General features: G+C 43.2%; 1 protein-coding gene across 3 annotated transcripts in view; it reads left to right on the top strand.

The window, feature by feature from the left end:
* Positions 1-27,960, top strand: part of TEC (tec protein tyrosine kinase) — a 101,570-nt gene that overhangs the window by 42,758 nt on the left and 30,852 nt on the right. For all 3 annotated transcript variants that reach the window (XM_014466638.2, XM_006101274.3, XM_023764797.1), the window contains one exon: positions 21,098-21,202. In XM_014466638.2, the coding sequence (XP_014322124.1) occupies positions 21,098-21,202 (105 nt within the window). The remainder of the gene's footprint in view (positions 1-21,097; positions 21,203-27,960) is intronic.

Here is a 27,960-nt window from a genome sequence, read left to right as displayed (position 1 = left end):
TTTCCCCCCCTTCCCCCCCCCCCCCCCCCCCGCGTGTCCCAGGCCCGCCTGCGCTGCGTCTCCCGTCGCCCGACCGACCGCCACCCTCCACTTCAGAACCACTTCTTCAAAATAGACTCACCCAGGTCGAAAACTGACTTCTGCGCATGGGCCACAAAGTTTCAATCGCACTGTACATGAGCGCCCGCACGTGGTATTTTGTGGAAGAGCCACACTCAAGGGGCCAAAGAGCTGCATGTGGCTCGGGAGCCGCGGTTTGCCGACCACTGGGCTAACTTCTCCTTGAGGTTTCAGCTTAAACATCACTTCCTCAGTACAACCTTGCTGATCTCCCAGGTTAGATCAGTTTTCCTGTATAATATCACCTTATGCTTTTACTTTGTACCACCAATCTCTATTTAGTAAATTATTAGTGCAATTATTTTTTCAATCTCTCTCTCTTCATCTATCTATCTGTCTATCTATCTATCTATCTATCTATCTATCTATCTATCTATCTATCTATCTATCTATCTATCTATCGCTTCAGGAGGCAGGTGAAGGCACCACTTAGCCCAGTACTTGACCTGTGGTAAATCAAATGACTGTTGAATAACTGAGTGGGATCCAGGTTTAAGGATGGATAGGATGGCTTTATTTTGAATCATGTTAAATCATGAAAGGGAAAGACATAAGGAGAGATATCTTGCTAAGTAGTCAGAGATGCAGGATCCGGCACAAGCGAGGAGGTGGAATTAGAAAAGTAAATTTGAAATCATCAGATCTAGTCTATTTAGTGCTGTTTATCAAACTATAAGGAGGCATTTTCCCGAGGGAAATGGGATTTGAAGCCAGAAAGATCTGCTCCGAATTCTGGATCTCTCATTTATTGGCTCTGACATTGGGCAGTTGCTGAAACTCTCTGAGTCTCCTTTTCTTATCTGTAAATGGAGAAGATGCCTATCCTGTCAGGCCATTTGTATGCAGATAGACTATTATAAGCTCTTCTGTTTGTTTGACTCAAAAAACACTTTGAGAAGAAAGATATCCCTGCTTTACAAACAGAGACAATGGCAAACACATTCCTGGTCATCCTGAACTCACACACACTCTTTGCACAATGAAAATCAAGATTGCCATCTGGGCTTAGGAACAGAAGGGCTGGGGGGCCTGTTGTAGGCATTTTTTTGTTGGTTGTTTTAAATTTACCAAATACTTCTATTGTGCTTACCACAATCATGCATGGTCTTAAGTGCTTTGCAAGTACTAACTTTAATCATCTTAACTTCATAAGGTAAATGCAGTTAGCATTCCCATTGTACAGAAGAGGAGACTGAAGGACAGAGAGGTGGATGGAGTGCCTCGCCCAAGGTTTAGAGCCAGTATGTGGCAGAGCCCGGGACCTAGCCTAGGCTGTAGTGCACTGCTTCTGGCTAACTTTGTGATACTTTTGGGCTGGCTTATATTAATCTTTATATTCACCAGGACTTGAAGCCATCAAGAAAGCCTAACAAATTGGTAAAGCGTGTTTTTGTAATCTTATTATTATACTTGGAAGGAAGATAAATTTTTAACCAAAGGTGCTCTCTGCTCGGTTGTGTTAAAGTGTGAGTTATCAGTAATCAACTGTTTCTAACGTAAAAAGGAAGTGCTAATATAGCTGCTTGCTGATTCAGTATTGGTTTCATACTGTATGACAACTAAAATAACAGCCCTGAAGGGTAAAAATAGTACAGTCACATGAAGCATTAACCGTCCTTTTCCGAAACAGAATTATAAGGCCCATGATGTAAAGGTTAATTTTTTTGTTGTTGAAAAGAGTAGATACTGGTCATTTCTATTATGTCCTCCTGTAATTTTAGGGAACTGTTTGTCATGGTCCAAGGAAGAATTTCATTCATGCCATTTTATTTTATAAGACACAGTCAAATTTGACATCAATTCTAAGATCTTTCCTGGCATTTATTTTTATTTTTTAAAATATATTTTATTGATTTTTTACAGAGAGGAAGGGAGAGAGATAGAGAGTTAGAAACATCGATGAGAGAGAAACATCGATCAGCTGCCTCCTGCACATCCCCCACTGGGGATGTGCCAGCAACTCAGGTACATGCCCTTGACCGGAATAGAACCTGGGACCTTTCAGTCCGCAGGCTGACGCTCTATCCACTGAGCCAAACCAGTTTCGGCTTTCCTGGCGTTTAGATGGTAGGTGTGAGGGTCTTTCCTTAAACAAAATTGGTGGCTTTTGCTTTTATTTTCCCTAAAAGGACTAATACTATTTGAAAAATAATATTAATAGTTACACTTATCAAGCCCTTACCATTTGTCATCCTTGTTCTGAGAGCTTAACATGAATTGACTCTTAATTCCTACACAAATTAATGAAGTTCTGGTGCTATTATTTATCCCATTGTATAGCTAAAGAAACTAAATAAAGCACAGAGACGTTCAGTAACATGTCCAAGGAGATATAGTGAGTAAGTGGCAGAACTGGGATTCAAACTCAAACATTCTGGATCCACAGTCTTTGCTCTTAAGCAATCAACTCTTGTTAGAGTCCTGCTGGTTCTTAGTCTAATGAGATATGAAATATGTAAAAATAAAGTAAGGGCCCTAACCGGTTTGGCTCAGTGGATAGAGCGTCGGCCTGCGGACTGAAGCGTCCCAGGTTCTATTCTGGTCAAGGGCATGTACCTTGGTTTGCGGGCACATCCCCAGTAGGGGGTGTGCAGGAGGCAGCTGATCGATGTTTCTCTCTCATTGATGTTTCTAACTCTCTATCCTTCTCCCTTCCTCTCTGTAAAAAATCAATAAAATATATTAAAAAAAATAAAGTAAGGTGGTTTGTCCATTTATTTTTATTTTTAACTTATTATTATTTATTATTAATCCTCACCCTAGGATATTTTTTCATTGATATTTAGAGAGAGTGGAAGGGAGGGGGAGAGACACACAGAGAGAAACATCGATGTGAGAGAGACACATTGATTGATTACCTCCCTCATGCTCCCCGACTGGGGCTGGGGTAGAGCCTGAATCCCAGGTATGTGCCCTGGACTGGAATCAGACTTGGGACCATTCAGTCTGTGGGCCAATGCTCTATCCACTGAGCCAAACTGGCTTGGGCTATTTCTATTTTTTAAAAGCTACCCAGCATTTCTTCCTCTGAAAAATAATAGCATACTAAGTAACAGAGTCAGGCTCAGCTTTCTATTTTAGCAGTCTGGGCCCTGGCATGACAGAATAGAATTATTTAATGTCAAGGTTCTTCATTGCCCTGAAGATTGAGTACATCCCTTAGCATTACATACAGAGCCCTTCAGAATCTGGCCCCATCCGCCCTCCCAGTCTCCTTTCCTGCCTCTTCCACCTGTGTCCCTCAGTGCATTTGAACACACTGTCACACTGCCATCCCCACACCCGCTGTGCTCTTTGGTAGCTACACACCTTTACTTGTGATGTTCTCTTTTCTCCTTTCTTTGCTGGGAAAGCCCTTATTCATGAGTCAAAACTCAGCTCAAAGAGGTACCTCCTTGGTGCAGCCTTCTCTGACTCTTCTTCTGGAAGAATTATGTGCTTCTTCTTTGGTTTTCCACTGCATGTTGTTCAGTGATGAGCTTTTCACACTGCCCGTGGGTAGTCATCTCTTCCCACTCAGTTGGCAATTCCTGAGGACAAGAGCAGATGCTACAGAAATGTTGACTAAAAGAGCTGAAGGGGTTAGGAGGTCTAGGGAGGTTAATAGAAAGGTGTGGGGGTATTTGAGTTGATTCCTGATTTTGTTTAATATCCTGTCTACATAGTATAAGATTTTTTTATTTCAGGACACAAACTATTCAGGATGACCTGCTTCCTTTCCTAATGAGAAATGAAAAGTTTACAAATTGGCCCTAGCCCTTTTGGCTCAGTGGATAGAGCGTTGGCCTGTGGACTGAAGGGTCCTGGGTTTGATTTTGGTCAAGGGCACATGCCTGTGTTGCAGGCTTGACCCCAAGTAGGGGGCATGCAGGAGGCAGCCAATCAGTGATTCTCTCTCATCATTGATGTTTCTATCTCTCTCTCTCCCTTCCTCTCTGAAATCAATAAAAATATATTTTAAAAAGTTTACAAATTGTGAAGTTCACAATCATGACATCCGTGAAACATTAATTTGGCAATCAAAATAGTATATGATATAAAACAAAAAGACAGCAACTACAACAAAATGCTGTTGTTCTAGATTAACTGTCTAATGTTTTAATTTGGCTGTGTTAAATTCAAATTCTAACATTTTCCTGGATTGTCCATACCAAATACTGATTGAGTTCTGACTGTTCCGAGTGCTGGTGGTGACTCCACCACATGGACGCCATGCCCGTACCTGTGAATCATTCATTCTGCCGTGGGCGTCAGGTGTCCAACAAGAGTCCCACTAACAGTAACGGCATTCATGACCTGCAGAAGCTAGAAAAAGTACAGGCGGCTTCTGTTTCAGAGCGTGAGGCATTTGAGTAGGACCAAAAGGTACTACATGTGCATACCATTTGAAATCACCAATATTTGATCATTTCTGACTTACAAAAATGGCAGTTTCTATGGTTTGACCTAATTCACCTTATGAATAGATAACAGAAGCCAATAGAAACTCTCTTTCTGAATCCACTTGAAAGCCTGTGCTTGGTAATATGGAGGTTTCAGGTATGCTCAGTGCCGTTACTACGGTTACTCCTACAGGTTCCTCGAAAGCCTTCCAAGACTGTGATGTGCTACCTCTGCACCCCTGGAGGGGAGGCAAAGGGGTCAAGGAAGAGAAAATTCAACAGATTATGCCCCCACTGCAGGTGCTGCTGGGCTGGCAGTGAGTGGCCTGGCTCCTGGGCTGGGGGGATTTGTATTTGGCATGGAGGGGCATCTCTCGGAGTGTCCATATATTCTGCAACTCGGATTAATTTTTACTAGAGTATTTGAGAGTTAAGTGCATCAGCAATAGCAAACGAAGAGGGCATGGATAGTTTAATTGTGGCCCCCAGCTGGGATAGCCAATAAAGAGAGCTCTGCAGCCTGGAATTCTGTATCTTCACTTTTTCTTGGTCAGTTGGTTTAGTCTTAGTGCCACATTTGTAAAATGCAGATGCTGAATAACTCCTGATTTCAGCAAGGTCAGCAGTACCTATAATTAATTATGGAGATCGATGGTTGCAAGAGGCGGTGTAAACATGACCTCTAAGACAGTTGTGTAAACATCAGGGATTGCTGTTTCTTCTTCTGAATCCAGGGTGCACATTACCATAGGATGGCCAAAGCTTTACTAGTAGCAGGTAAGTAATGTGCACATCCCCACTTTTTACCAGTTTATAATGGCACATTTCTTTCTGTATTCTCATAAAAAATTGTAAGTAGACCCAACTACAACTTTGATCAGGATTTCAAAATATGTAATGGGAAGAAGTATTTTTGACTTTTATTATGGAAAGTTTCAATCATATTCAAGAGTAGACAGAACAGTACAGTGACTCTCATGTACCCACCATTCTACCCAATAACCCTGACTCATACTTCCCCCACCTCCATTATCTTCAGCAGAACCTTACTGCTGTCACCACACCTCAAAACATGTCAACAGAACCTCCTTGATGTCATCCAGCATACCCAGTTCATGGACGAAATTGTTTTAAAAATAATTTTATCTCTAGCCCTAGCCGGTTTGGCTCAGAGGATAGAGGGTCAACCATGGACTGAAGAGTCTTGGGTTTGATTCTGATCAAGGGCACGTACCTCGGTTGCAGACTTGATCTCCAGCATTGGTTGGGGCGCATGCGGGTGGCAACCAATCAATGTGTGTCTCTCACATCGATGCTTCTCTGTCTCTGTCTCTCACCCTCCCTTCCACTCTTCTCTAAAAAAAAAAAGAAAAAAGAAGCAATTAAAAAATATCCTTGGGTGAGGATTGACCAAAATAATAATAATGATTTTATCCCTAGAATATTCCCACCGGAGGGGTTGTGCTACAAAAGTTTTCCAGAAATTGATCAATTATAACACAAAGTGAATATTCCCATAGAAACCCTAGTAAAAGCAGTGATTTGAACCCATTAAGCCCACAGAACTAGGCATTTCTGTATACTTCTCTTTGAATATGTTACTGAGAGGAGAACTGATGGCCAATTCATCTTCTCTTCCTAGAGACTTCGATCTAAGGTACATGTTTTCTCTTTCTGGCCAGCGTTCTCATGGTGATTCCTTGTCCCCACGTCCACCTCCTCACTCTCCCACTCACTCCCCCTTTCATTCCTCAAAACCACCCTAGAAGCAAAAGAAGGAATTTTTCCCAGCGCCGCCAATGATCTTTTCAGGGGGGAAAGTAGGAGGGGTTTTTGCTCCCTGTGGAGCGGCCAGCATTACAGGGAAGCTGCCCACATATGCAGTTTAATAACACATAAAGGTATTTAGATAGCAAACTGCAGTGCGATCCCTTTAACACGGAGAGAACTGGAGAAATCTGTGTGGTCCAGTAGAAGAAGCTCACTTAAAGACCAGGTTAATGCTCCCCTTTTCAGGACCCTAGCAAAGCTCAGTTCCATTTTAAATCAATGGTGTTTCCAATTCATACTTGCTTTCCATTCACATCAGATAAGCAGAGAGAGGGGTTTTTCTGAGTGGAGGAACTGGTCTGGTAGGGGCCATGTGGAGGTAAAATTCCCTAGAGGCTTTGAGCCTTTCTAATTTTCTACTGCCCAGAACCAGTCCTGCCTGTAAGTCCTGGGTCAGCCTCCTAGGGTGAGGCTGTGGGGCCATGGTCACAGGGCTTTCCTGCTCCCAGAGCTGTCATTATCCCTTCATCAGTCCATGTGGCCATGGCGGGAATACTGGCGCAGGGGTACTGGTGCTGCAGCAGTAGGTTCATGCCACGTGCACAAGCCACAGAGCATGTCACCGTGTGTCTGCATTACTAGTTGTCACTGCCACCGCCACGTATTCCGGAAATTGAGTTTTCTATCGTGCTTTGCTTGCTGAGCACCCACTCTCACCCACCAGAAACTCACAAAGCTTATCTACCCAAGTTCCTCTTGATAAGAGATTGTGTTTGTGTGATTGTAGTTGCTTCCACTTTCATAAAGCTATAAAGTGTCATTAAAAAACAAAGGCATCCTGAGCACCTGAAGTAGCCACCGAGGAGCCTCAGGACACGCACACACACTCACACTCACACTCACACACAGGCACATGCATACACATTCACACTCACACGGACCCAGGCACACAGAATCTTTAGTACAGATGCAAAGTACTACTTACTAGTCAGTGTTAACCTTACAAACCCAAGACTGAAATCTAGGTTAAAAGTGCCTGCCTTCTCTTTTGCTGCTTAAAAAAACAAGTTGAGATTTGCAGTGACGTCCCATGATTGCCATCTCTGTGGTTGAGGAGGGTCCCTGACGGTGGCTATGAGCATCTCTGAGGATTGTAACGTGACGGTGGAACAAAGGGCAGAGGAAGCAGGGCCTCTTAGGTCCTGGAGACTCTTGGCATGCCCGTGCCCACCTGGTATGGTATAAATAAAGCCAGCCACAACTCTTCTCTGAAATGGTTTAGTCAAGAAAAAGTGATGGCTGTGACTGGATGTTGTGAAAGTAGACCTGAGGGAGCCCTCCTCCCCACTTAGCCGACGCCCCTCCTATTCACTGATGTCTTCTTTCATTCCTTGACTTATTCACAAAGTCATTGGGCCCCTGCCATGTGCCAGGCTACCCACACCAGGCACTGCTGTTGGTACTGAGGAGGCAGGTGGGTGTGTCTTCACTGAGCTTTGTCATGCCTGCCTCAAAGAAGGTGGTGATGAGAAGGGAAGAAAGAAGAAGATATGATCAGGCACCAGTTTGGGGGAGGGGGGAAGTGTTCAATTTATTTTTTAACCAGAAATTCATATAATACTGGATGAATCAAATGAATGGATGAGTTCTCTCTCTCTTGGGATAAATCCTTCATTTAAATGAGAGCTGATTGAGTGCCTGCTTCTGGCCCATTATAAACTGAAGTTATTTTGTTTAGTCGTTGTACCTATTGTTCTCTTTCGTTCCTTTTATTGTTTGTTCTTTTTTAAGTCTGTGATTTAGAACACTAAAGTTCTAGCAAAGAATTTCATAGTTTCCAACATTTCCCAGGTTTCAAGGTCCCTGAGGGCAGGGACCATATTTTTTCAACTTTATTGGGGTATAATCAATAGGAAGTAAATTGCCTATATTTAAATTGTATTATTTGATAAATTTTGACATGTATATAGCTGTGAAACCATCACTATCATAAAATAATGAACATATCCATCACCTCGTAACATATCCATATCCTCATACCTCTTTGTATTTCATACCTCCCCACTCATTCCCGCTCCCCCTAGATAATCACTGATCTGATTATTGATTCTATAAATTAGTTTGGATATACCAGAATTCTAGAATAAGCAAACTCATATAACATGTGCTCTTTTTTAAAATGCTCTAGCTTTGCCCTGACCGGTGTTGCTCAGTGGATAGAGCGTCCGCCTGTGGACTGACTGAAAGGTCCCAGGTTTGATTCCGGTCAAGGGCATGTACCTGGGTTGTGGGCACATCCCCAGTAGGGGGTGTGCAGGAGGCAGCAGATTGATGTTTCTAGTTCTCTATCCCTCTCCTTTCCTCTCTGTAAAAAATCAATAAAATATATTAAAAAAATAAATGAAAATACATTAAAAAATAAAAATAAAATGCTGTAGCTTTTTTCATCCAGCATACTATTTTGAAATACAGGAACCTCGTTTCTTGAACTTAATTCAAGAAGGTTCCAGAAGGCTGTTCGAATCATTTTTTTTCCTATTAGAAATAATGTAAATTGAATTAATTCATTCCAGACTCCCAAATGATTCACTGTTTTAACCTTTCTTATATACAGTACATGTCTATTGTGCTGTTTAACCTATAAATAAACACTTTAAAAACAAAAAGGATGTGAAATGTAAATGAAAATTTAGCAAAAAGGAAATGTACAGTAAAAAAATGAAAATGTCACAGTAATTATAAGCAGCAACAAAGGCAAAAAAAACCCCCATGAAAATATTCACAGCACAATATCCTGAGATTTTAACAGTGATAAACTGACTCACCTTTGTCACCTGAGAGATGTGTGACTCATCAGACAAGCAACAGCATGAAAGGGTTTTCCGGTTGAGAAGCGAATTGTTTGAGATGGGAGACATTCGAGAAATGAGATTCCACGGTACATCCATTTTGTCTCACCAGTATTTCACTTTTTAGTACTCTGAAGAATTCCATTGTCTGGCCATACCACAAATTTTTATCTTATTCATCTGTTGATGGACTTTTGGGTTGTGTTCAGTTCTCTGCTATTACAAATAAAGTTGCTATTAATATTCTTGTACATGTCTTTATGTGGTCAGAGGCCTTCATTTCTCTTGGGTAAATACAGTGCCTATGTTTTTTAACTTTCACATCTGTTGTGTTTAGCACATTATCTAGCATATAGTTGATGCTCAGCAAATATTGTCCTAAGTAGTTTGCTGGAGTGGAATCTTCCTGCATTTCTATGGTAATTGATAGATAGGACTAAATTACTTTTTAAAAATAACTATTTAAAATATTGTTTTGTTTCAAGAGAAAGAGTGTTCTGCTATTATCCTTTTTCTCTAGTTCTGTGATATTTTATGCACTACAGTCAAGTTTAACTGTCTACTCCTGTAGTTTTTGAGTTCTTGGAATATTTATTGAAATCCTCCAAGGGTAAAGTGGAAAAAAAAGCTGATATATTAACCTAAAGAAACAGTGTAAAAGCCACTAATATTTAAAAGATCTCTGTTAAATCCTTTTTTCTGGCTGAGTTTTATAACAAATCAGAGACTGCATGGTTGAAAAAACTAAGAATCTATTTGTGGAGGAAAAAGTTTAATACGGAAATATTTTAGAATTCTTATATTTAAAGGCACAAATAATTATACTGAATAACTTATATTAGTGATTACATTGGGCCGGATATTGTGCTGAGTGCTTTATGAGCATTAATTTATGTAACCTCATGGGGCAGTACCTGGCCCTCAGTGCTGTTTAAACGTTATTTATTATTATGTTTACTATTTGAATCTGAGTTAATTCAGATGCTCTTATTTGGTATTTTTAAGTTCACCCCAGAGAATCTCATCAGTCTTACCTATGCTGCCTGATTCAGAGCCTAACTCCCAACACCAAGTTTCATATAAGTTATTTCCCAGTGAAACATTTCCCCATGCACCATTCTAGGCAGGAAATGTGTCCGGGTGGGAAGTCTGCCCCAGAAACAAAATGTTGCTATAAAAATTCATTCCCTATTTCTGCATTTTCTGATATTGAAACTTGATGGCGGTAGGAACAAGTAGGCATCTGGGACTCGTGCCAGAATGCTTGTCACTGAGGAGAGGTGGCTAAGAATCGTTATGTGTAACATTCATGGGGGTTCCAGCTGAATGTATACCTGTGGATCGAATCCTGCTTCACAGAAATCAATTAACTCATGCAGTGGGAACCATACCAGGCAGAGCAGGTGCTGGAGGAATACAGTGACAAATACAAAAAATCAAGAACTCTTAGACTTGGATATGAAGAGATATTTTAACCCAGTATTGCCCAAACCTTAGTCTTTATGCATATGACTTACATTATTTTGACATATATTTGTATAGTAATGTAGTAATTTGCTTAATGTTTTCCTTTGAATAATTTCACATTTATTCCTTAAATACACTGATTATTAAAAGAAAACTGTATAAGTAAGTGAAAAACCATTAATAAAAGGTAACCATAAAACTAAATACAATAAATGTTTGTTCAAATCCCACCTGAAACCACCTCAGTTAACAACATATAGCGTGCTTTCGGATATACCGATTTAGTTCAACATGTTCCTTTTCTGGATACAGAGTCTGAAGTATTGAGCAGCTGAGATATGGGATCTTCTTACTCAAGGTAGCTCACTACCTTAATATACAGTCCCCTCAAACCCAACAAGTTTACACAACAGAAGGTTTATTTCTTGCTTACGTTATGTTTAACTACCTTCCACATGGAGATTCAGGGATCCAGGCTCCTTCCATCTAGTGGCACCATTGTTTTTGTTGTTATTTGTTTGTTTTATAAACTGCTTTATTGATACATAATTCACATACAATTCACCCCTTTAAGTTGTGCAATTCAGTGGTTTATAGTATGTCCTCAGAGCTGTGCAACAATCAATTTCAGAACATAGTCATTACCCCAAACAGAAATCCTGTACCTGTTAGCAGTCCAAGACTACATTGGCTTGTAGTCTTGTCTGGTGGAATCTTCCACTGGGTCTTCTACATCCAACTGGGAGGCAAGGGAGGAGATGGAACATGGTCAATGGGCGGAAAGTTTTAGAGGCAGGCAGTGGAGTTTCACCACTTCCATCTCCACTCCCTTGGCCAGAGCTCAGTCCTGTGGCCTTGCCTGAACGAATGGAAAAATGCAGCCTATCTGGGCACTGAGGGAGAAGAGGAAAACATGGCTATCTCAGATCACTGGCACCGTCACTGCTCCAAAGCATTTGTAACCTTTGGATTGAATGTATTAATTCTGGAATTCCTTGAATTGGGAAGTCTGTTACATGAAACTTATGAAGGATCCACATACATTTATTTCTATATAACTCATTCCATTTTTTACTAATTTTAAAAATTAAAATAGGTAAACCACTTTTAGATTTATTTAAAAACACTTAAATGTTAGTATGTTTTGCTTTCAACTGTCATAAACATACCTGGTACCAGCTTTTAGAAGTGTCTTGGGGAGTTGGGAAGAGGGTTTGCCAAGAGTATAGCAAAGTCATAAGAGGAATGACCACTCAGGAAAAAACAAACAAGCTAGAGCTAAAGCTTTAAATACAGTAAAAAACACAAACAAACAAAAAACTCCAGAAACTTTATAATAATTTACATCAGCACAGTCTAATATGAAGTTTATTCTGTGATTTTAGAAATGGAATTTTTTGCTTTTTGATTTCTTATAAATTTATAGAGATTTTTCAACATCCTGTTTTTATTCTGGATATTACATTAAAAGTCATCATCTTCATAAATCTTCGTGCCCATGTCTATAACTACTGGCTTCTTAATGTAAATGTGCTTTTGTTTGTTTGTTTGTTTAAAAGCATTTTACAAAATGTGAAGCTCCTATGTCAGAAATTCTGATTATGAGCTGGTTGAAGGGAGGAAAAAATATTAGGATGCCAAGTTTTCATTTTTACTTTCTTTCATTTTTCACCAGAATTTAGTCATTGGTAAAGAGAGGGCATTTGATTATAGAACCGTCAAGTTGGAAATGACTTTATATTTTATTTATTCTACTTCTCTTGATACCAGGAAGGTCTCCATTAAAATTATTCCCAATAGCCACAGGAGAAAGGCAAAATCCCCCCGAGGTTTTCCTTGTGTCTCCTGGCTGACGTGTGCTGCACTTGAGTTCTATTCTTTTAACTCTGTTCTGAGTGGAAAGGGAAGAGCTACCCTCATGCACAGAATAGGCTTTTTGGCTCATTTGCGATTTTTAGTGTAGAATGTGCCATATTTCTTCCTTTTTCAAGAGTTAATTGGAACTCCTTAGCCTTTTAGTATTGACCCATCTGAACTTTTATTGTCCGTACCATCATTCCTCTCTTTAACCTTAACAAATGTCTGGTTGTAAAATCCTTGAGGTTAAGAAATTTTGCACTTTTAAAAAATCTCCATTGTGATCCCTTGGTTTCTAGGCCTTGCTGAAGGTAGAAGGAAGCCGTAATCAATCTTTGGTGAATGTGGCTGAATGAAGATCGCGTTGGCATGTGGTGTTAGCAGTAGGTGTTGGTGCTGTCCATCTGCCGAGGACGGCAAGTTCTAGGAATTTTATTGATATATTATTGTATGTAATATGTATTTTGTCTGTATTCTCTGGAGCAGCGGTTCTCAACCTGTGGGTCGCGACCCCTTTGGGGGTCGAATGACCCTTTCACAGAGGTCTCCTAAGACCATCGGAAAACACATATATAATGACATATTGTTTTTGTGATGAATCACTATGCTTTAATTATGTTCAACTTGTAACAATGAAAATACATCCTGCATATCAGATATTTACATTACGATTCATAACAGTAGCAAAATTACAGTTATGAAGTAGCAATGAAAATAATTTTATGGTTGGGGGTCACCACAACATGAGGAACTGTATTAAAGGGTCGCGGCATTAGGAAGGTTGAGAACCACTGCTCTGGAGGGTCCCTTGTCTCTAAACTCTGCCGTGCCAGCAGCCATCCTTGGGGTTGTATTTGTGGCCTGTTTTCCTTGTTGTGCCCTCTTGAGAAAGAACAGGCTGAATGAACACAAAACAATGTAGTGGTGCCAAATGGAGGCCTAATGACAGGATGGCAGGGTGTGTGCAAGCAGAGGTTCCGTGGTTGGAATTGAAAGGGCAGGAGAGGGCATCACAGGGCACAGAGCACGCGGACACCGGAAGAACTGGCTTTGGGAGAGGGTTTCAATTGCTGCAAACAACCCTTCCGTCCATCTCACTCAAGTAATGGGGTTCATTTAATCTTATTTATTGTATAGCTCCATTTGTATTTAATTTGTGAATGGCTTTGGTCTTATAGTTGTTAAGAGCTATAAGCATAGGGAATTTCCACTGAGTTTATGTTTGTACTTAGTAAAATGGTATCAAGGTCTATGGGGCACTTAAGAATTCAGGGTTGGAATGAGAGGTCAAATCTTGGTTTATTGGGACCTTTTTTGGTCTTATTATGACTTTTGGCAAGCTAATTATATTTTCTAAGTTCTGATTTTTTAATCTGTTAAATGGGGTGGCAAGAGTTCTCCTGTTATATGAAGATTCACTGAGTTACCCACATGAATAGGTACAGTGCCTAGTTCATAGTGAGTGCTCAATACTTGTTAGATTTTGACACATAATAATTTTCTTTTTTATAATAAGCATCCAAAAATATTCCAGCTTGAGAGACCTGGAGTCAGGCAAAGGCTTTTGTGATATTGAAAGATCTGGGTTCAATTCTGGCTCAGCCTCTTAGCCAATCTCATAACTGCTCTTTCCTAACAACTTCTCGGTGTTGTTGTGAAAACTAATTAATAGTAAATGTTGCCATTTAGGGAGTGGCTTTCCCAGGCCAGACGTTGTGCTGAGCACCTATGTATGCTTATCTTTATTCCTGTTAAAAGCGAAACAAAGTGAGTAGTATTATCCTATTCCTACAGAGAAAGGACCTGAGAGGAGACAGCTTGCTTCCGCCATAGGGCTTCTGAGTGGCAGAGCAGAGGCTAGAGTCAGGGTCTGCCTGTCTTCAAGGCTCGCGCTCCCTATCTGAGGTCCTATTGCAATGCAAAGGTGATGCATGCAGTCAGTTCCTGCTGTGTCAGGCAGCTGGGAATTGCCACATTGGGAATAAAAGTTGTGATGGGAAAAAGGGAGGGTCATTTGCAGTATGGAGGAAAATTCTGGTGTATCTTTCACTGTGCAGAGTGGACATCCAGGGGGAAGGGTGTGGAAGGTGGACATGAGGCTATCTTGAAGATTAACAGCTGACTTCTCAAATTCACCTGGGGCTGGCCCTGGATACTTGTGTGTCTTTAAAAATTTTAAATTTTGTTAGTTTAGTATTGATATTGATATTTTAAAAATACCGAGTATTCTGGAAATTAAAGGAAAACACTGTACCTTGTCAGACTTGCTGGGGGACAGGATCTCAAGCTTTGTGAAATGTTCAAAAGATGTGCAAGAAAGGAGATATATATATTAGAGGCCTGATGCACGAAATTCGTGCAAGAGTAGGCCTTCCTTTCCCAGGCTGTTGGCACCAGCTTCCCTCTGGCACCCAGGACCCTGGCTTTCCTCTGGCTGCCAGCAGGCACCCAGGACTCAGGCTTCCCTCACAGCCCTGGCTTCATCCAGAAGGTCATCTGGTCTAATTAGCATATTACGCTTTTATTATTATAGACTAGAGTCCCAGTGCACGAATTTGTGCACAGGTGGGGTCCGGCTGGCCCAGCCCCAATTGGGGCTGATTGGGGCTGGGCCTTCTGGGAGAGGAGATGGCAGGAGGTTGGCTGGCCAGGCTGGCTTGGGGGAGAGGCTGAGGGCGATTGGCTGGTGGGCCCTGCCACAGATTGGGGTGGAGGGGCTCATGGGGGGTAGGGCTGGCCGTGGAGGGGCTATGGGAGGTTGGCCGGCTGGCTCCACCTCCTGATTGGGCAGGTTTGCTGGCCCCAGTGGATGTCATAGCAACGGGTCGCTGGCTATACATACATATATATACATATACATACATATATATTATAATATATATATTATATATATATATGGCCTATGCATGCTTGTGCGCACGTGCACACACGCACACACAGAGTGTCACTCATACTTCTTTGCAGACCGGCCCAACATACTGCTTAATATACTTCTACTAAATGCCAAGCAGTCTTCTCAGCTCGGAGGATTCAAAGATGAGTAAGAGGAGGTCTCAGCTTCATTGGGATTGTTAGTCTAGTGGGCAGGGTGAAGGCTATAGAAATAGAAGAAAAACTTCACGTGAAGAAAGCAATGATCTTGAATATTTCTTCTTGGGCCGCAATATTAGCAATAATATATAGCACACATCAGTGATCATGAAGTAATTTTCTTATCGAAGGAATTCTGAGAAGAAGTAGAGATAAACTGTATGCTGTGTGTCCTTTCTCGGTATTAACTGCTTAACCAAAGTGTGAGGGCCAGGTGTGAAGAAGCAAGGTGTTTGGGGTGTACATGGCTTTTCTATTTTTGGGGTGTACATGGCTTAACTCAGGGTTTCCTAGGATGAGTTTCTTATTTTTTCCACTAGTCAACTCAAACAGCATTCCCAGCCTTGCCTTCAAACCTGATTCTCCCTCAGTAGTCCTATTGTGGTTATGGTATCTGTCTACGGCACTCAAACTCAGAATCCCCGAGGCTCCTTAACTGCTTCTCCCCTCTTAAACCCCAACTCTAATTGATCACAAAGTCATGTGGACTCTACCTCCTAATACTCTGGCATCCCTGCTTCTCTCACCTTACGTATTGGGCTCACAACCTCATTATCCCTTACCTGAACTCTTTAAAAAAAATTTTTTTTTATTGATTTCAGAGAGGAAGGGAGAGGGAGAGAGAGATAGAAACATCACTGATGAGAAAGAATCATTGATCGACTGCCTCCTGCACGCTCCACTCTGGGGATTGAACCTACAACCTGGGCATGTACTCCGACTGGGAATCGAACTGTGACCTCCTGGTTCATAGGTTGAAGCTCAACCACTGAGCTAGGCCAGCTGGGTCCTCACCTGTACTCCTGTAGCAGTCTCCCCGCTAGCCACCTGCCTTCACACATCCCCCACACTGCCATTAATATCTTTTTGGGAAAACAAACCTCAATTTAACACTCCTCACTCCCTGCTTAGAACCACTAAGAATAAATCAAACTCCTTAGTTTGGCATATAAGCATTTTTCTAACTTGGTCTCAACCTTTTCGGTGTCATTTCCTACACTTCCCCTGCACCACTCCGAGCCTCAATCATAATTTCTTTCTGTTCCCTAAATAAATGCTTCCCCGCCCCCTCCCTCTCTCCTTCACTTTCTCTACAGGAAACTCTCCTACTTATCCTTTAAAAACCAAATCCAAATATCACTTCCTCCCTGAACCGTCTCCAGCCTCTCCTGGCCCAGTCACTGCCCCTTCTCAGCGCTCCTCGCTCCTCATGCTCGCTGACTTCATCATCATTCTTCAATGATGAGTCATCCCCCCAACCCCTCCACCCACCATGCTACTGTGAACTCCTCCAGAGGAGACCCTCAGCCTCTTCCAGAACTTGGAAGCCACTGTGCAGGGTGTCTCATCAGTGTTTGCTGGTGGGCTGGATAACGTAATGAAGGAGCAACCTAAATTTGAACTTTCATCCTCCAACTTCATAGCGAGGTATTTGGATCAATAAGCCCAAATATTAGTACAGTAACATAATTATATTAATTAACATAATCACAGAACATGAACTCAGGGGGTGTAAGTAAACGCACTATAAAAGTCAGCCCCTCTTCTGTATAGATGGGCCTGCATCTAACAGCTGCCTTTAGTCGCGGGGGCAGGTGGTGGGTGGAGAAGGGTGTCATGGAAGCAGAACGTACATAGCCCGCAGCTCGAGGGCTGAGAGCTGGCAGGTGGTCCATGATCCCAGAGCAATGTCTGAAAAGCCCATGATGTTAACAGTGACTTTCTCCAGGGTTGGGGATGAAGGGTCGTTTGACCCTCTGTTGCTGTTAGTATTTTGTAAGGCTTCTGCAGTGATGTGTGACTCGTCAATAGGAGGGTGGTGCTCTGGCACTTCCTCTGCCCATTAACTGGTGCAGGCCCCAGGGATGGGGTGGGGTGGCCCTGTTTGGCCAGACCTCTCAGCACCGGGCTGCGGGTTCTTCATAAGCTGACCCCGATCGATCGATCACCTCCCCATCCTGCTGCATGCACCTTGTGCATCAGCCATCAAATCGTTTTGTTGTTGTTGTTTTTGCTACTTATTTTAGGTAGCAAACACTTACAGATATCACACTACAGGTCAGACTCTCTTCTAAGCACTTTGCAAATACTCATTTAATTCTCAGAGCTCTGCAATAGTATCGATGAAGTAGATACTGTTATAATTTACATTTTACAGATGAGGCAACTGAAGTCATTCTGGAATATGTTTTTCTTCACGTGTGCTGTTCGTTTCCTCCCTACCATGCATCAGAATTTCTCTGCCCAAATTGTCATTTAAGCCAGAGTTCCTCTGTATTCTTAGCATCTTTTTAATATACAGTACTTACTATATTTTACAGGCTCAGGCACAAATAGGTTTACAGTTGTTTGTGTGGAAAATAATACAATAATAATACAAGAATAAACTCCGTGTTTCGCATACTCACAACTGTAAACCTACTTTTGCCCCACCCTGTATAATAAATACTGTTTTTCTGTCTCAGAGGTAGAGATGGGAAAGTTGCTTAATTTTAGTGTCTTCCCTCTGTGAGATGTGTCTGGTATCGCTGACCTCAGAGTGTCTGTGAGGATTAAAGGACACAATAGTTGGACTCTTCGCTTAGGACGTGAGCTTCCCCGATCGGGACTTTGTGTCTTCCTGGACACCATGGCTGACATGGGGCAGGTGTGCCCTGTGGGAAACTGAGGGGAGGGAGAGAAGGAAAAACAGATGACCCCCCAACTCAAGGCCACTAAGGGAGAAGAGTGTCGGCACCCCCAGATGTCTCAGAAAGGTGTGAGCGATGACCACTGAGCAAAGGCGGTTGGGTTTGTTCGTGGTGATGTTTTTGAGAATGGCTTTAGCAGGCTGTGGTGACGTGGGCTGCAGACTGCAAGTGGTGAAGGAGGAGTGGGCGGGAAGGAAATGAAAGGCTGAAGGTGCGATCACATTTTCTTTCAGGAAGGGAAGAGAAGGTTTGGGTCATGGCAGGGCCAGAAGAAGGGCTCTTGGTGTGGCTGGGAGAGGAGGTGGCTCTAGGCAGGGGAAGGACATGCCTTGGAAGGGCATGGCTGGGGAGAGTGTCCCTCCCCCTCTCCTGACCACAGCTCAGTCCATGCCCAGAACCCTGACTGCCCCCTTGGGGACTTGTCTCCACGAATTCTGTCACCTGCTTGCAGCTGGGGCATCCCAGGGTCCAGTGGACATTGGGGTCAGCTGGGTAATGTGTGTCAACAGTCTGAGCTGCATTTTCCTCATCTGTGAAAGGAGGGGAATTATGTGAGTGAAGTACCACCTACAGTTTCTTAACTGTTGTAGCCTTTTAATCTCCTAGAAACAGGATGAAAGAGGAAAGGGAAAATCTTAAAATGCTTTGGACCTGCAGGAGGAGGGGGTTGGGGTGTGCGTGTGGGATGGCAGCTCTCGTCCCCATAAAGTCGTGGGCAGTTGTCCCCTGTGAGAAGGGCACTGGGAAGGGTCTGTGTTCTGATGAGACCCTGGGTTCCATGGAGGACACCAGGTTCTCTCTGCTGGAGACGCAGAAGAACCGAGATGTGGCAGTGAAGGTCTGGCTAAGTGTTAAGGAGACAGTGTTGTTTTTTGACCTTCTGCAGCCCAGCATGCAGGAACAGGGAAAGGAATGAATAGGGGTGCAAAAATGTGAAGGGATGTGTGGGATTAGTGAGGCGGGGGGGGGGGGGTAGAGCAGGGGAGAAGGGGAGAGAGAAAAAAGAAGAAGAGGGGAGGGGAGGGCAAGGGACAGGAGAAGTACTGGTGAAATGACCTCCAGAGAGAGCAGTCTAGTCAGATGGGAGCTGGTGGCCTGGGGCAGTTGGCAGGTCTGAAAGTTCTTTGGTGGCAGTGAGGGTGCTGAGCAGGTTCCTGGGAGCGGGTAGGGGGCTCAAAGATTGGGGCCAGAGGGGCATTTCAAAGTATTAGATGAAGCAATCTTGAATGACTGGGGCCAGGGAATGGCTGAGCTACCCCCAATACTACACTTCTTCATTTGTCTATTTTTTCTTCTATTCTGTATATCTACCCCCCATCCCGTCCCCTGAGTAGCCTTGGTCTTTATACAGCTTTATCTGTGGCATGTCTCAGTTAATATTATTCAGCGAACATTCTTTATTTCTACATTGTATTTGCAATATTTTTAATGGATACAGTATATCAAGTTATCTTTGCACATACTATTTTGTACTCCTTTGGATTTTTTCCTGGGATAAATTCTCAAATGTGAGCTTACTCATGTGAGTAATCTCAGTTGGTGTGAATGCTTTTTTTGGTGGGGAGACGTGTCTTGATATGTCATTCGGTGTCTGCTGCAGGGAGATTTTCCGTGCAGGGGGAGGGAGGGCAATAGGGGAGAAAGTAGAACCTTCAATGAGAGTCTGAGTAGAGGCTTTATGAGGACGTGCTAAGGCCACCTTGCGTCCTCCTGGTTCTGTGTGCTGGAGGGGACAGGTAACTGGCTACAGTTTGCTTCTGTAATTGATGCTATCTTTATTAGAAATGCAGACTTTTAGGCTCCATCCCAGACTTACTGAATCAGAATTTGCTAAACAAATTATCTAAGTGATGCACCTTAAGGTTGAGAAGCCCTGCTCTTAATTCATTACCCAGAGAACTGAGGAAAATATTAACCAATATAGCACATTGGAGAGTTACTTCCCAGTCAGCAGTGGCCAGGTAATAAACTCTTTGTATATGTTCAAGAGACAGAGAAGCATCGATCAGACCGTCAAACCTCAGAGGGAAGGTAGGGGAGGGTGGGGGTAAGGGGGAGAGATCAACAAAGGACATGTATGCATGCATGTAAGCCTAACCAATGGACACAGACAACAGGGGGGTGAGGGCATGAGTGGGAGGGTAGAGGGGTAATGTGGGGATAAGGACACATATGTAATACCCTAATCAATAAAGACATTTAAAAAAAAGAAAAAAAAAGAAGTTGAAGAAGGGGGGCGGGAGTACATGGAGAGGGCTCAATGGGAGAAAAAGGAGACATATGTAAAACTTTCAACAATCTACACTAATAAGAGACAGACATGTAAATTGACCGTACCTCTGCAACACCACACAGCCAATCAGGAGCGAGTATGCAAATTAAACCAACAAAGCTGACAAGCCTGTGGGCAGCATGGCGATGACACAGGCGTTCCACACCGCCCCAGCCGCTCCAGGCCTCTGGGCAGCATGGGAAGGCAGAAAGGCGCCTCCGGGCTGGAGCGAAGGCAGTGCCGACAGCCAGGGGAAGGAAGGGCCATTCTTGCATGAATCTCCGTGCATCGGGCCTCTAGTAGAGAATATAAAAAAAAAGAAGTTGAAGTTAAGATGCATGTCTGAGATGGGAAGGCAACAATGAGAGGGAGTCCATTGTTCTGTTCCAGAGTTTTTGGGGGGCAAGAACAGAACCATTTCATCTTTAGAAATTAAAGGATTTAATTATTTTGATTAGAGTTCTCACAGTGTTGGTGTTTTGAATAATTTTAAGAAATTATAATATATTGAGTCAGTGATTTCATGAACAAATACTACCATTAATCACATTTTCTTATATCTTATGATTGTAATCGTTCTTTTTTTCTTTCTTTCAACAGAAAAAATACAGAAAGGGATTTATTGATGTTTCAAAAATAAAGTGTGTGGAAGTAGTGAAGAATGATGACGGTGTCATTCCCTGTCAAAATAAATATCCATTTCAGGTGAGCTGGCATGTTCCGTGGCAGCGTAGTTCTGGGCTTTTAGTCATACTGTTTGACATTACAGTTTCCTGTCATTGCTTTAGTGGTTGATTTTTTAAAAGTTCAGCTTTATTGAGGTATAATTGACACATCGGAATGCTATATATTTAAGGTGTAAAATCTTGATGCTTTGATATATGTATATACCCTGTGAAATGATCACCACTTCACATACCATTTTCTTTATTTTTTTTGTGTGGTGAGAACATGTAAGATCTACCTTCTTAGCAAATTTCAAGTACACAGTACAGTATTGAGAACTGTAGCCACCATTCTGTGCATTAGATCCCCAGGACTCTCACCTTGCATAACTGAAACACTTGGTACTGTTGGTGGCAACAGTAGCACCATAGAGTCAGACCAGACCTGGGTTCAGCAACCTCTGTACTTGAGTTCTGGCTAAGAAAGAATTCAGAGCCAAGACTCAACCTATAAACCAAAGCTTATTTAGAAAGTCACAGAAGTAGAAGTGAATCGTAGAAGAAATGGGCTCAGGAAACAAGCTACAGAGGCAAAAGAAGGGGCCCTTAGAGCTTACGGGAGAAGGAAGGAGAGAGAGAGAGAGGAGGGAAACTCAAAATTGGGGTGTGGGCATGCTACCTAGTGAGAGTCATACTGGGTCCTCTGCCTTGAGGATAAAATTATCTGAGGCCTCAGGGGAGGATTCCATAGAATAGCGGTCGCCAACCGGTGGTCTGCAGACCACTGGTGGTCCCTGAGGTCCGATGGTTGGTGGCCGCTGCCATAGAATATTCATCAGCTCTCCAGGTGTGTCCTTTCAGGATCGCGGTCTCCCTGATTGGTTGGCACCAGGGTCATTAGTCATTGCAGCTGGATCTGATGTCAGCCGTGGCATCCCTTGTCTGGATTTGCTGCTTTTCTGGTCCTGGAGCTGAAACACAACCGAGGCCTAGATGTATCTGATGTGGCTCAGAACCTCATGTCTTAGGGGCTTAGTGCTTAAGGGCTATTCTCTGGCCCCTTATCCATTTCCCTCAGGGCATCTACCACAAGACTAGCAACATGCCAAGGGAGGAAAGGTCAGGGGAAGATCAGAACTGCCTGGCCAGCACTATGGGAGGTCAGGGGGTTAAACTGCATGACCAGGGGTATGCTAGGGGAGGAAAGGTTACCCTTGGGGCTAGGTACTTGTTTTCACAGTTTTGCTTGTTGCTAGGCACCCGGAGCTTTCCGCCTGGTGACCTTATATGTACCTGGCCCGTTGTCTTTTCTCTGCTCATGCCTGTCTAACTGCCTACCCCAGTACCCTTTGACCTACATTTCCCCATTTTCCCATCTCCCAGCCCCTGACTTCCACTGTTCTATTCTCTGCTTCTGTGATTTTGACTCAAATTCCACATGTGAGTGGGATCATAGAGTGTTTATCTTTCTGTGTCTGGCTTATCTCAGTTAGTATACCAATAATGTCCTCCAGGTTCATCCATGTTGTTAAGAATAATAGGATTTCCTTCTTTTCTTAAAGCTGAATAATATTCCATGGTATATAGACACACCACCTTTTCTTTATCCATTCATTTGTCTGGATATTTAGGTGGTTTGCATATGTCGGCTATTGCAAACGATGCTACAGTGAACACGGCAGTGCAGACATAGTGTCAAGATCCAGATTTTATTTCCTTCAGATAAATACCCAGAATTAGGCTTGCTGAATCCTATGGTAGTTGATTTTTAGTTTAATTTGTACTTTGATAGTAATTGTTTTTTCATAAACTTTTTAAGTCTTGGTTGAAACATTAAATAAATATTTTATTGATTTCAGAGAGGAAGGGAGAGGGAGCGAGAAATAAAAACATCAATGATGAGAGAGAATCATTGATTGGCTGCCTCCTGCATGCCCCACCCTGGGGATCCAGCCCAAAACCCAGGTATGTGTCCTGATGGGAATCGAACCGTGACCCCTTGGTTCATAGCTCGATGCTCAACCACTGAGCCATGCCAGCCAGGCTACATGTTTTTGGCCTGTTAGATTCTACCAATGCCCTGAGTTTCTAAGCCCCAGACCTAACGTGCTATTTATTATTCAGATTGGTCCTAGAGCAATTAGGAGAGGGAGTGGAGACTGAGACGGAAAAAAGTGGGGTGAGGTGTTTTCTGTGAATTTAAGAAGCGGAGAAGGGGCAGGAGCGAGCCCCTGGAACAAAAATGAGATTCAAATGCTGCTTGTGATGCAAAATACATTAGCATTGCATGTCCATTAAAGTGTGCCTTTTAAAAAGGTTATGTTTTTCCATGTTTTCCTTCACAATGATTCTTTTATAGAAGGGAGGTGAATACACTGTCTCATTTATGACAGGAAACTGAGGTTCACAGATGTTAAATGACTCGTCCAGGGTCATTCTGTGAATGAGAAACCTCCCTACAACGCACATGTCCTGTCACTCCCAGGGGATCAGTGTGGCATCCGGAGCATCCTTGTCACTCCCTGCCAGTCACGGTGCACACATGCCCTGGGAGCCAGGCGTGCAGAGTTGGACCCTGGTATTCAGACCTTGAAGCAGGCAGACAGGACATCTCTCCAACACCCACTCACCCCCTCTCTGGTCGAGGACATTTTTATGCTTTCCTTTGGGTAGTGAACATCTCCTGTGTAAGTCGCCTTTTACCCATAGCTATGGTCTCACTATGTGCTAAGGGGAAAAGTTGCAAAAGTGTTTTCAGCCCTAACTGGTTTGGCTCAGTGGATAGAGTGTTGGCCTGCGGACTGAAGGGTCCCAGGTTCGATTCCAGCCAAGGGCATGTACCTTGGTTGCAGGCACATCCCCAGTAGGGGGTGTGCAGGAGGCCGCTGATCGATGTTTCTAACTCTCTATCCCTCTCCCTTCCTCTCTGTAAAAAATCAAAAAATATATATATATATATTTTAAAAAAGTGTTTTCAACATAGTAGCACAGTGGAGAGCTTGGTTGTTTTTAATTGCTACTGTGAATTTATCAGTTTACATTTGAAATAAACGTTTACCAGTTGGGGAGATTAAGATATTCAAGCTTTGAAGCGGCATCTGGCTTATTTCCACTCTGGTGAGAACAACACACTAGGAGGAAGGACTACAATTAATTTTCTTTTTCCCAGTCCTTCATTTTAGATCTGTCATTTCTTTGCTTGAAGAGGAGGGACAGTGTGGTGCTTAGAGAGGCAGCTCTGAGGCCACACCACCTGATTTGCCGCCGATGAGCTCTGTGACCTTGTGCAGGTTTAACTGCTTTTGTGTCTCTTTCCTCTTCTGAAAAATGAGAATAATAATTATACTAGCATTCACTTCCTAGGGTTGTTGTGAGGGTTAACTAAGGCGATATAGAAATAGTTTAGATACACAGTGAGAGCAAGATGAGTGTTAGTTGTGTTGCTGGAGAAAATGGGTCCTTGCAGTGTTGCGAAGAAAGAATTCCAAAGGGCACACATGTGGGAGAAGTTAAGCTTTATCGGGGTGAAAAGAAATATGCCCTCGGGGATGTAGTGGGCAGCAGCTGTCCCGAGACCCTTACTAATCCCCCATGCACTTTCTTGGTTTCGGAAACAAGCAGGCTTTCTTTCAAACTGTCCAATCTTCTCCCTGAATCTTCTCCGGCTTGTGCTGGCCCTCCCCCCTCCAACCCCTTTCCTGGATTTTCCAGCGTTCTTTGCCTTTATCCTATCCCCCCCGCCCATTTCCCCAGCTAGACTCCTCCCCTTTGTGTTGCCATTTGGGCTCCCTCTGCATATACCTTATGGCCCTGCTTCATCATCTGGCTTCTGTTGTGCATGCCTCAGCAGAGGTATTTCCCACTGTGTCATCCTGCCCCATCCCATCCCCAGCGCACGGGCAGGTTGTCCCGGGGGAGTGTGGAAAGCAGTTCTTCCTGTCTGTTCAGGGATCGGCTGTCCCTTGGGGAGTCTGTGAAACTGCCCTTCCTAGTTAATCAGGCTTAAGTCTGATTTCATTTACTCCCTTCTTTTGTTAATAACTAACTAGCTAGCTAACTAACTAATTAACTAACTAACTACTGTAATAGCTATTGTTATTGTTGTTATTGTTACTTCTCTTACTGCTGCTATTAACACTACACCTACCTCAGATCTAGAAGTCAGCCCAATTGAAATCTTGTTCTTGATTAGGAATGTTAAGTGCATATGTAATTGTGTGTGTCTACGTGTGTGTGTGTGTGTGTGTGTGTGTGTGTGTGTGTGTGTGAGAGAGAGAGAGAGAGAGAGAGAGAGAGAGAGAGAGAGATTTCATTTGAAGTTTAGCAGAGAACCACTCCTATCACACTTCTGATGGCTGCTAGACATTTGCGGGGTGACAGGTGGGTGTGGGGAGCTACGGTTCTCATGGTCTAGGCTCAGAATTAGAAGTTTTGCTTTCCAAGAGAAAGAGATCTGCCATGCACACTTTGGATCGGTTTAGAATGATGAGGAAAATATGAGAACAGGAAGCATTCCACCCAGAACCATTTTTAGTTGTTGAGATGAATAAATACAAGAAAAATTAAAAAACCGCCTTAAAAATGAAGAAGAGGTAAACGTGAGCTTTAACTATGTGATTTAAACCAGCAAGATTTAAAAGGTAAAAAATACTCTCTTATTTTATTAAGTATAACCTAAAGTTCGGGTTGTAGTTTCACATCTTCACAGTGAAAGTTTGTATCACCTGCAGATGCAATGCCGCAAAGAAAGAAACAAAAAAAAAAGGGAAAGCAAAGCAAAGCAGAAGTAGACATTTTCAAAAGACACTAAGAAAGAAAAAGAGGTTGCTTCCCAGCTCAGCATATTCTCGCCCAGGAAGGAACAGAGAACACAGGAGGAGGAGCCCGCTGCTTCCTTAGCTGAGTCTGCTGATGGCACGGGGGTTCCCCAGGCGGTGGCATTTCTTTCCTGAGTTTTGAACCCAGATCTGTCTGTCTAACAGCTGTTAGATGCATTGTCCCTGAAGGTCTCTTGAATAAAGGAATGAGTGGATGAAGATGCAAATAGGAGGGAGGGTAAGGACTAAGGATTGTTCCTAAGGGGGTGGTGGTGGGGGGTGGCTTCTGTACCGCAAGGTCTGCAAAGCTCTTCCCTCCCTGACACTGTCTGCTCTGGCAGGATGACTCACCGGAAGATGAGGCATACACTGAAGGGACATGGCTCCCTGCGTGCCCTCTGCCCCAGTCAGCTGTCTCCGTGGGTGACACGGAGGTGGCCTCCAGGTGTGCTCGGGGGTTTGCTGAGAGAAGATACTGGACCCAGATAGCTCACCCACCGGCTTGCCTGGGATGCCACATTCATGGTCATCTTTTGGGTTGAGGGTGCTATCTGTAGATATTTCTTTATAGGAATACAAATGTCCCAAGTTAGCTAGGTAATGTATCTAGTCTTGGTTATCAGAACTCTGTGTTTGGATTGGTTTTCCTCTGATTGGCTAGCCTTGAACAAACTTTAACAGCGTTACAGGCTCACCATACTGTCAAGAGGTGAGCTTTGAGGAGAAGTTAGACTGGACCCCGAAAAGGCAGATTCCAGCAGGGAACTGGTCCAGGGGCCCCATGAAGGTGTTTGGGGGAAACAGGAACAAGAAGGGCCTTTGGAGGTCAAACAGATCCTACTCAGATGACATAAGCTCACCTCCCTTAGTTTTCTCATCTGGAAAATGAGGGTCCTGTTGCTAATAGAGACATGGGCTGCCACAGGGATTAAATGGGCCAGTGTGTGTAGGTGCTTAGCCTGATGTAAAGACCTAGTAAAGTGGATTATTGTAATGAATTATTACCACACACCCAGGTTTCTGGAAGGTTCAAAGCCCTAGCAGTTCTTTCCAGATAACCCTGTTCAATTCAGAATGACTGTTTCATGGTACATTTTTACCTAATTCTTAGGTACAGAGTTGATTGCATTGACGAACCTGGGTAAGATTCTGACACCCATTTCCAATGTGTGTTTTCTATGTATGTATGTATGTATGTATGTATTTATTTATTTTTAATTTCTTTTATGTTTATTGTTGAGAGTATTACAGATGTCCTCTCTTCTTCCCCCTTGACCCCCACCAACCAGTTCCTGCCCCACCCCAGGCCTTCACCACCCTATTGTGTGTTTTCTAACACACCACCAAGTAATTCCCTGACACCTGCTAGGTGTCTTACAATTCATTTCAATTCTAACACTATCTGACCAAAGACAGCAGCAATCCCATAGGTTAAGGGCTCAGTCTCTCAAGACTGGTCCCACTTTAGATGCCAGTCGCAACCCCAAGTTATCGCCTGTGCTGCTGATCAGAGGTTTCCTCAGTCTCCTCTTGAGTAATTTGCTTGAGTCGCTCAGAGGACTCAGAAATATTCTACTTACTAGCTAACAAGTTTATTATAAAAGAATGTGACTCAGGAGCATCCAGATGGAAGAGATGCATAGGACAGGGCATGGGGAAAGGGCATGGTGGTGTCATGCCCTCCACTCTCCCCACATCTCCACGTATTCACGAACCCAGGAATTCCCTGAACCTGCTCCTTTTAGGGTTTTTATGGAGGCTTCCTTGTGTAAGCATGATTAATGACATCATTGGCCATTGTTGATTGAACTCAGTCTCTAGTCCCTCTCCCCTCCCTGGAGTGGGGGTGGGGTAGGGGGGACTGGAAGTGCCAACCCTTTAATCACAAGGTTGGCTCTATTGACAACCAGCCCTCATCCTTAGGTACTTTCCGGAGTCACCTGATTAGCACACAAAAGACATCTTTGTCACTCTAGCACTG

The sequence above is a fragment of the Myotis lucifugus genome, unplaced genomic scaffold (assembly GCF_000147115.1).
Source record: "Myotis lucifugus unplaced genomic scaffold, Myoluc2.0 scaffold_349, whole genome shotgun sequence".
Classification (NCBI taxonomy): domain Eukaryota; kingdom Metazoa; phylum Chordata; class Mammalia; order Chiroptera; family Vespertilionidae; genus Myotis; species Myotis lucifugus.
Note: the sequence above shows the minus strand (reverse complement) of the source record. Positions and strands in the feature narration are given on the sequence as shown.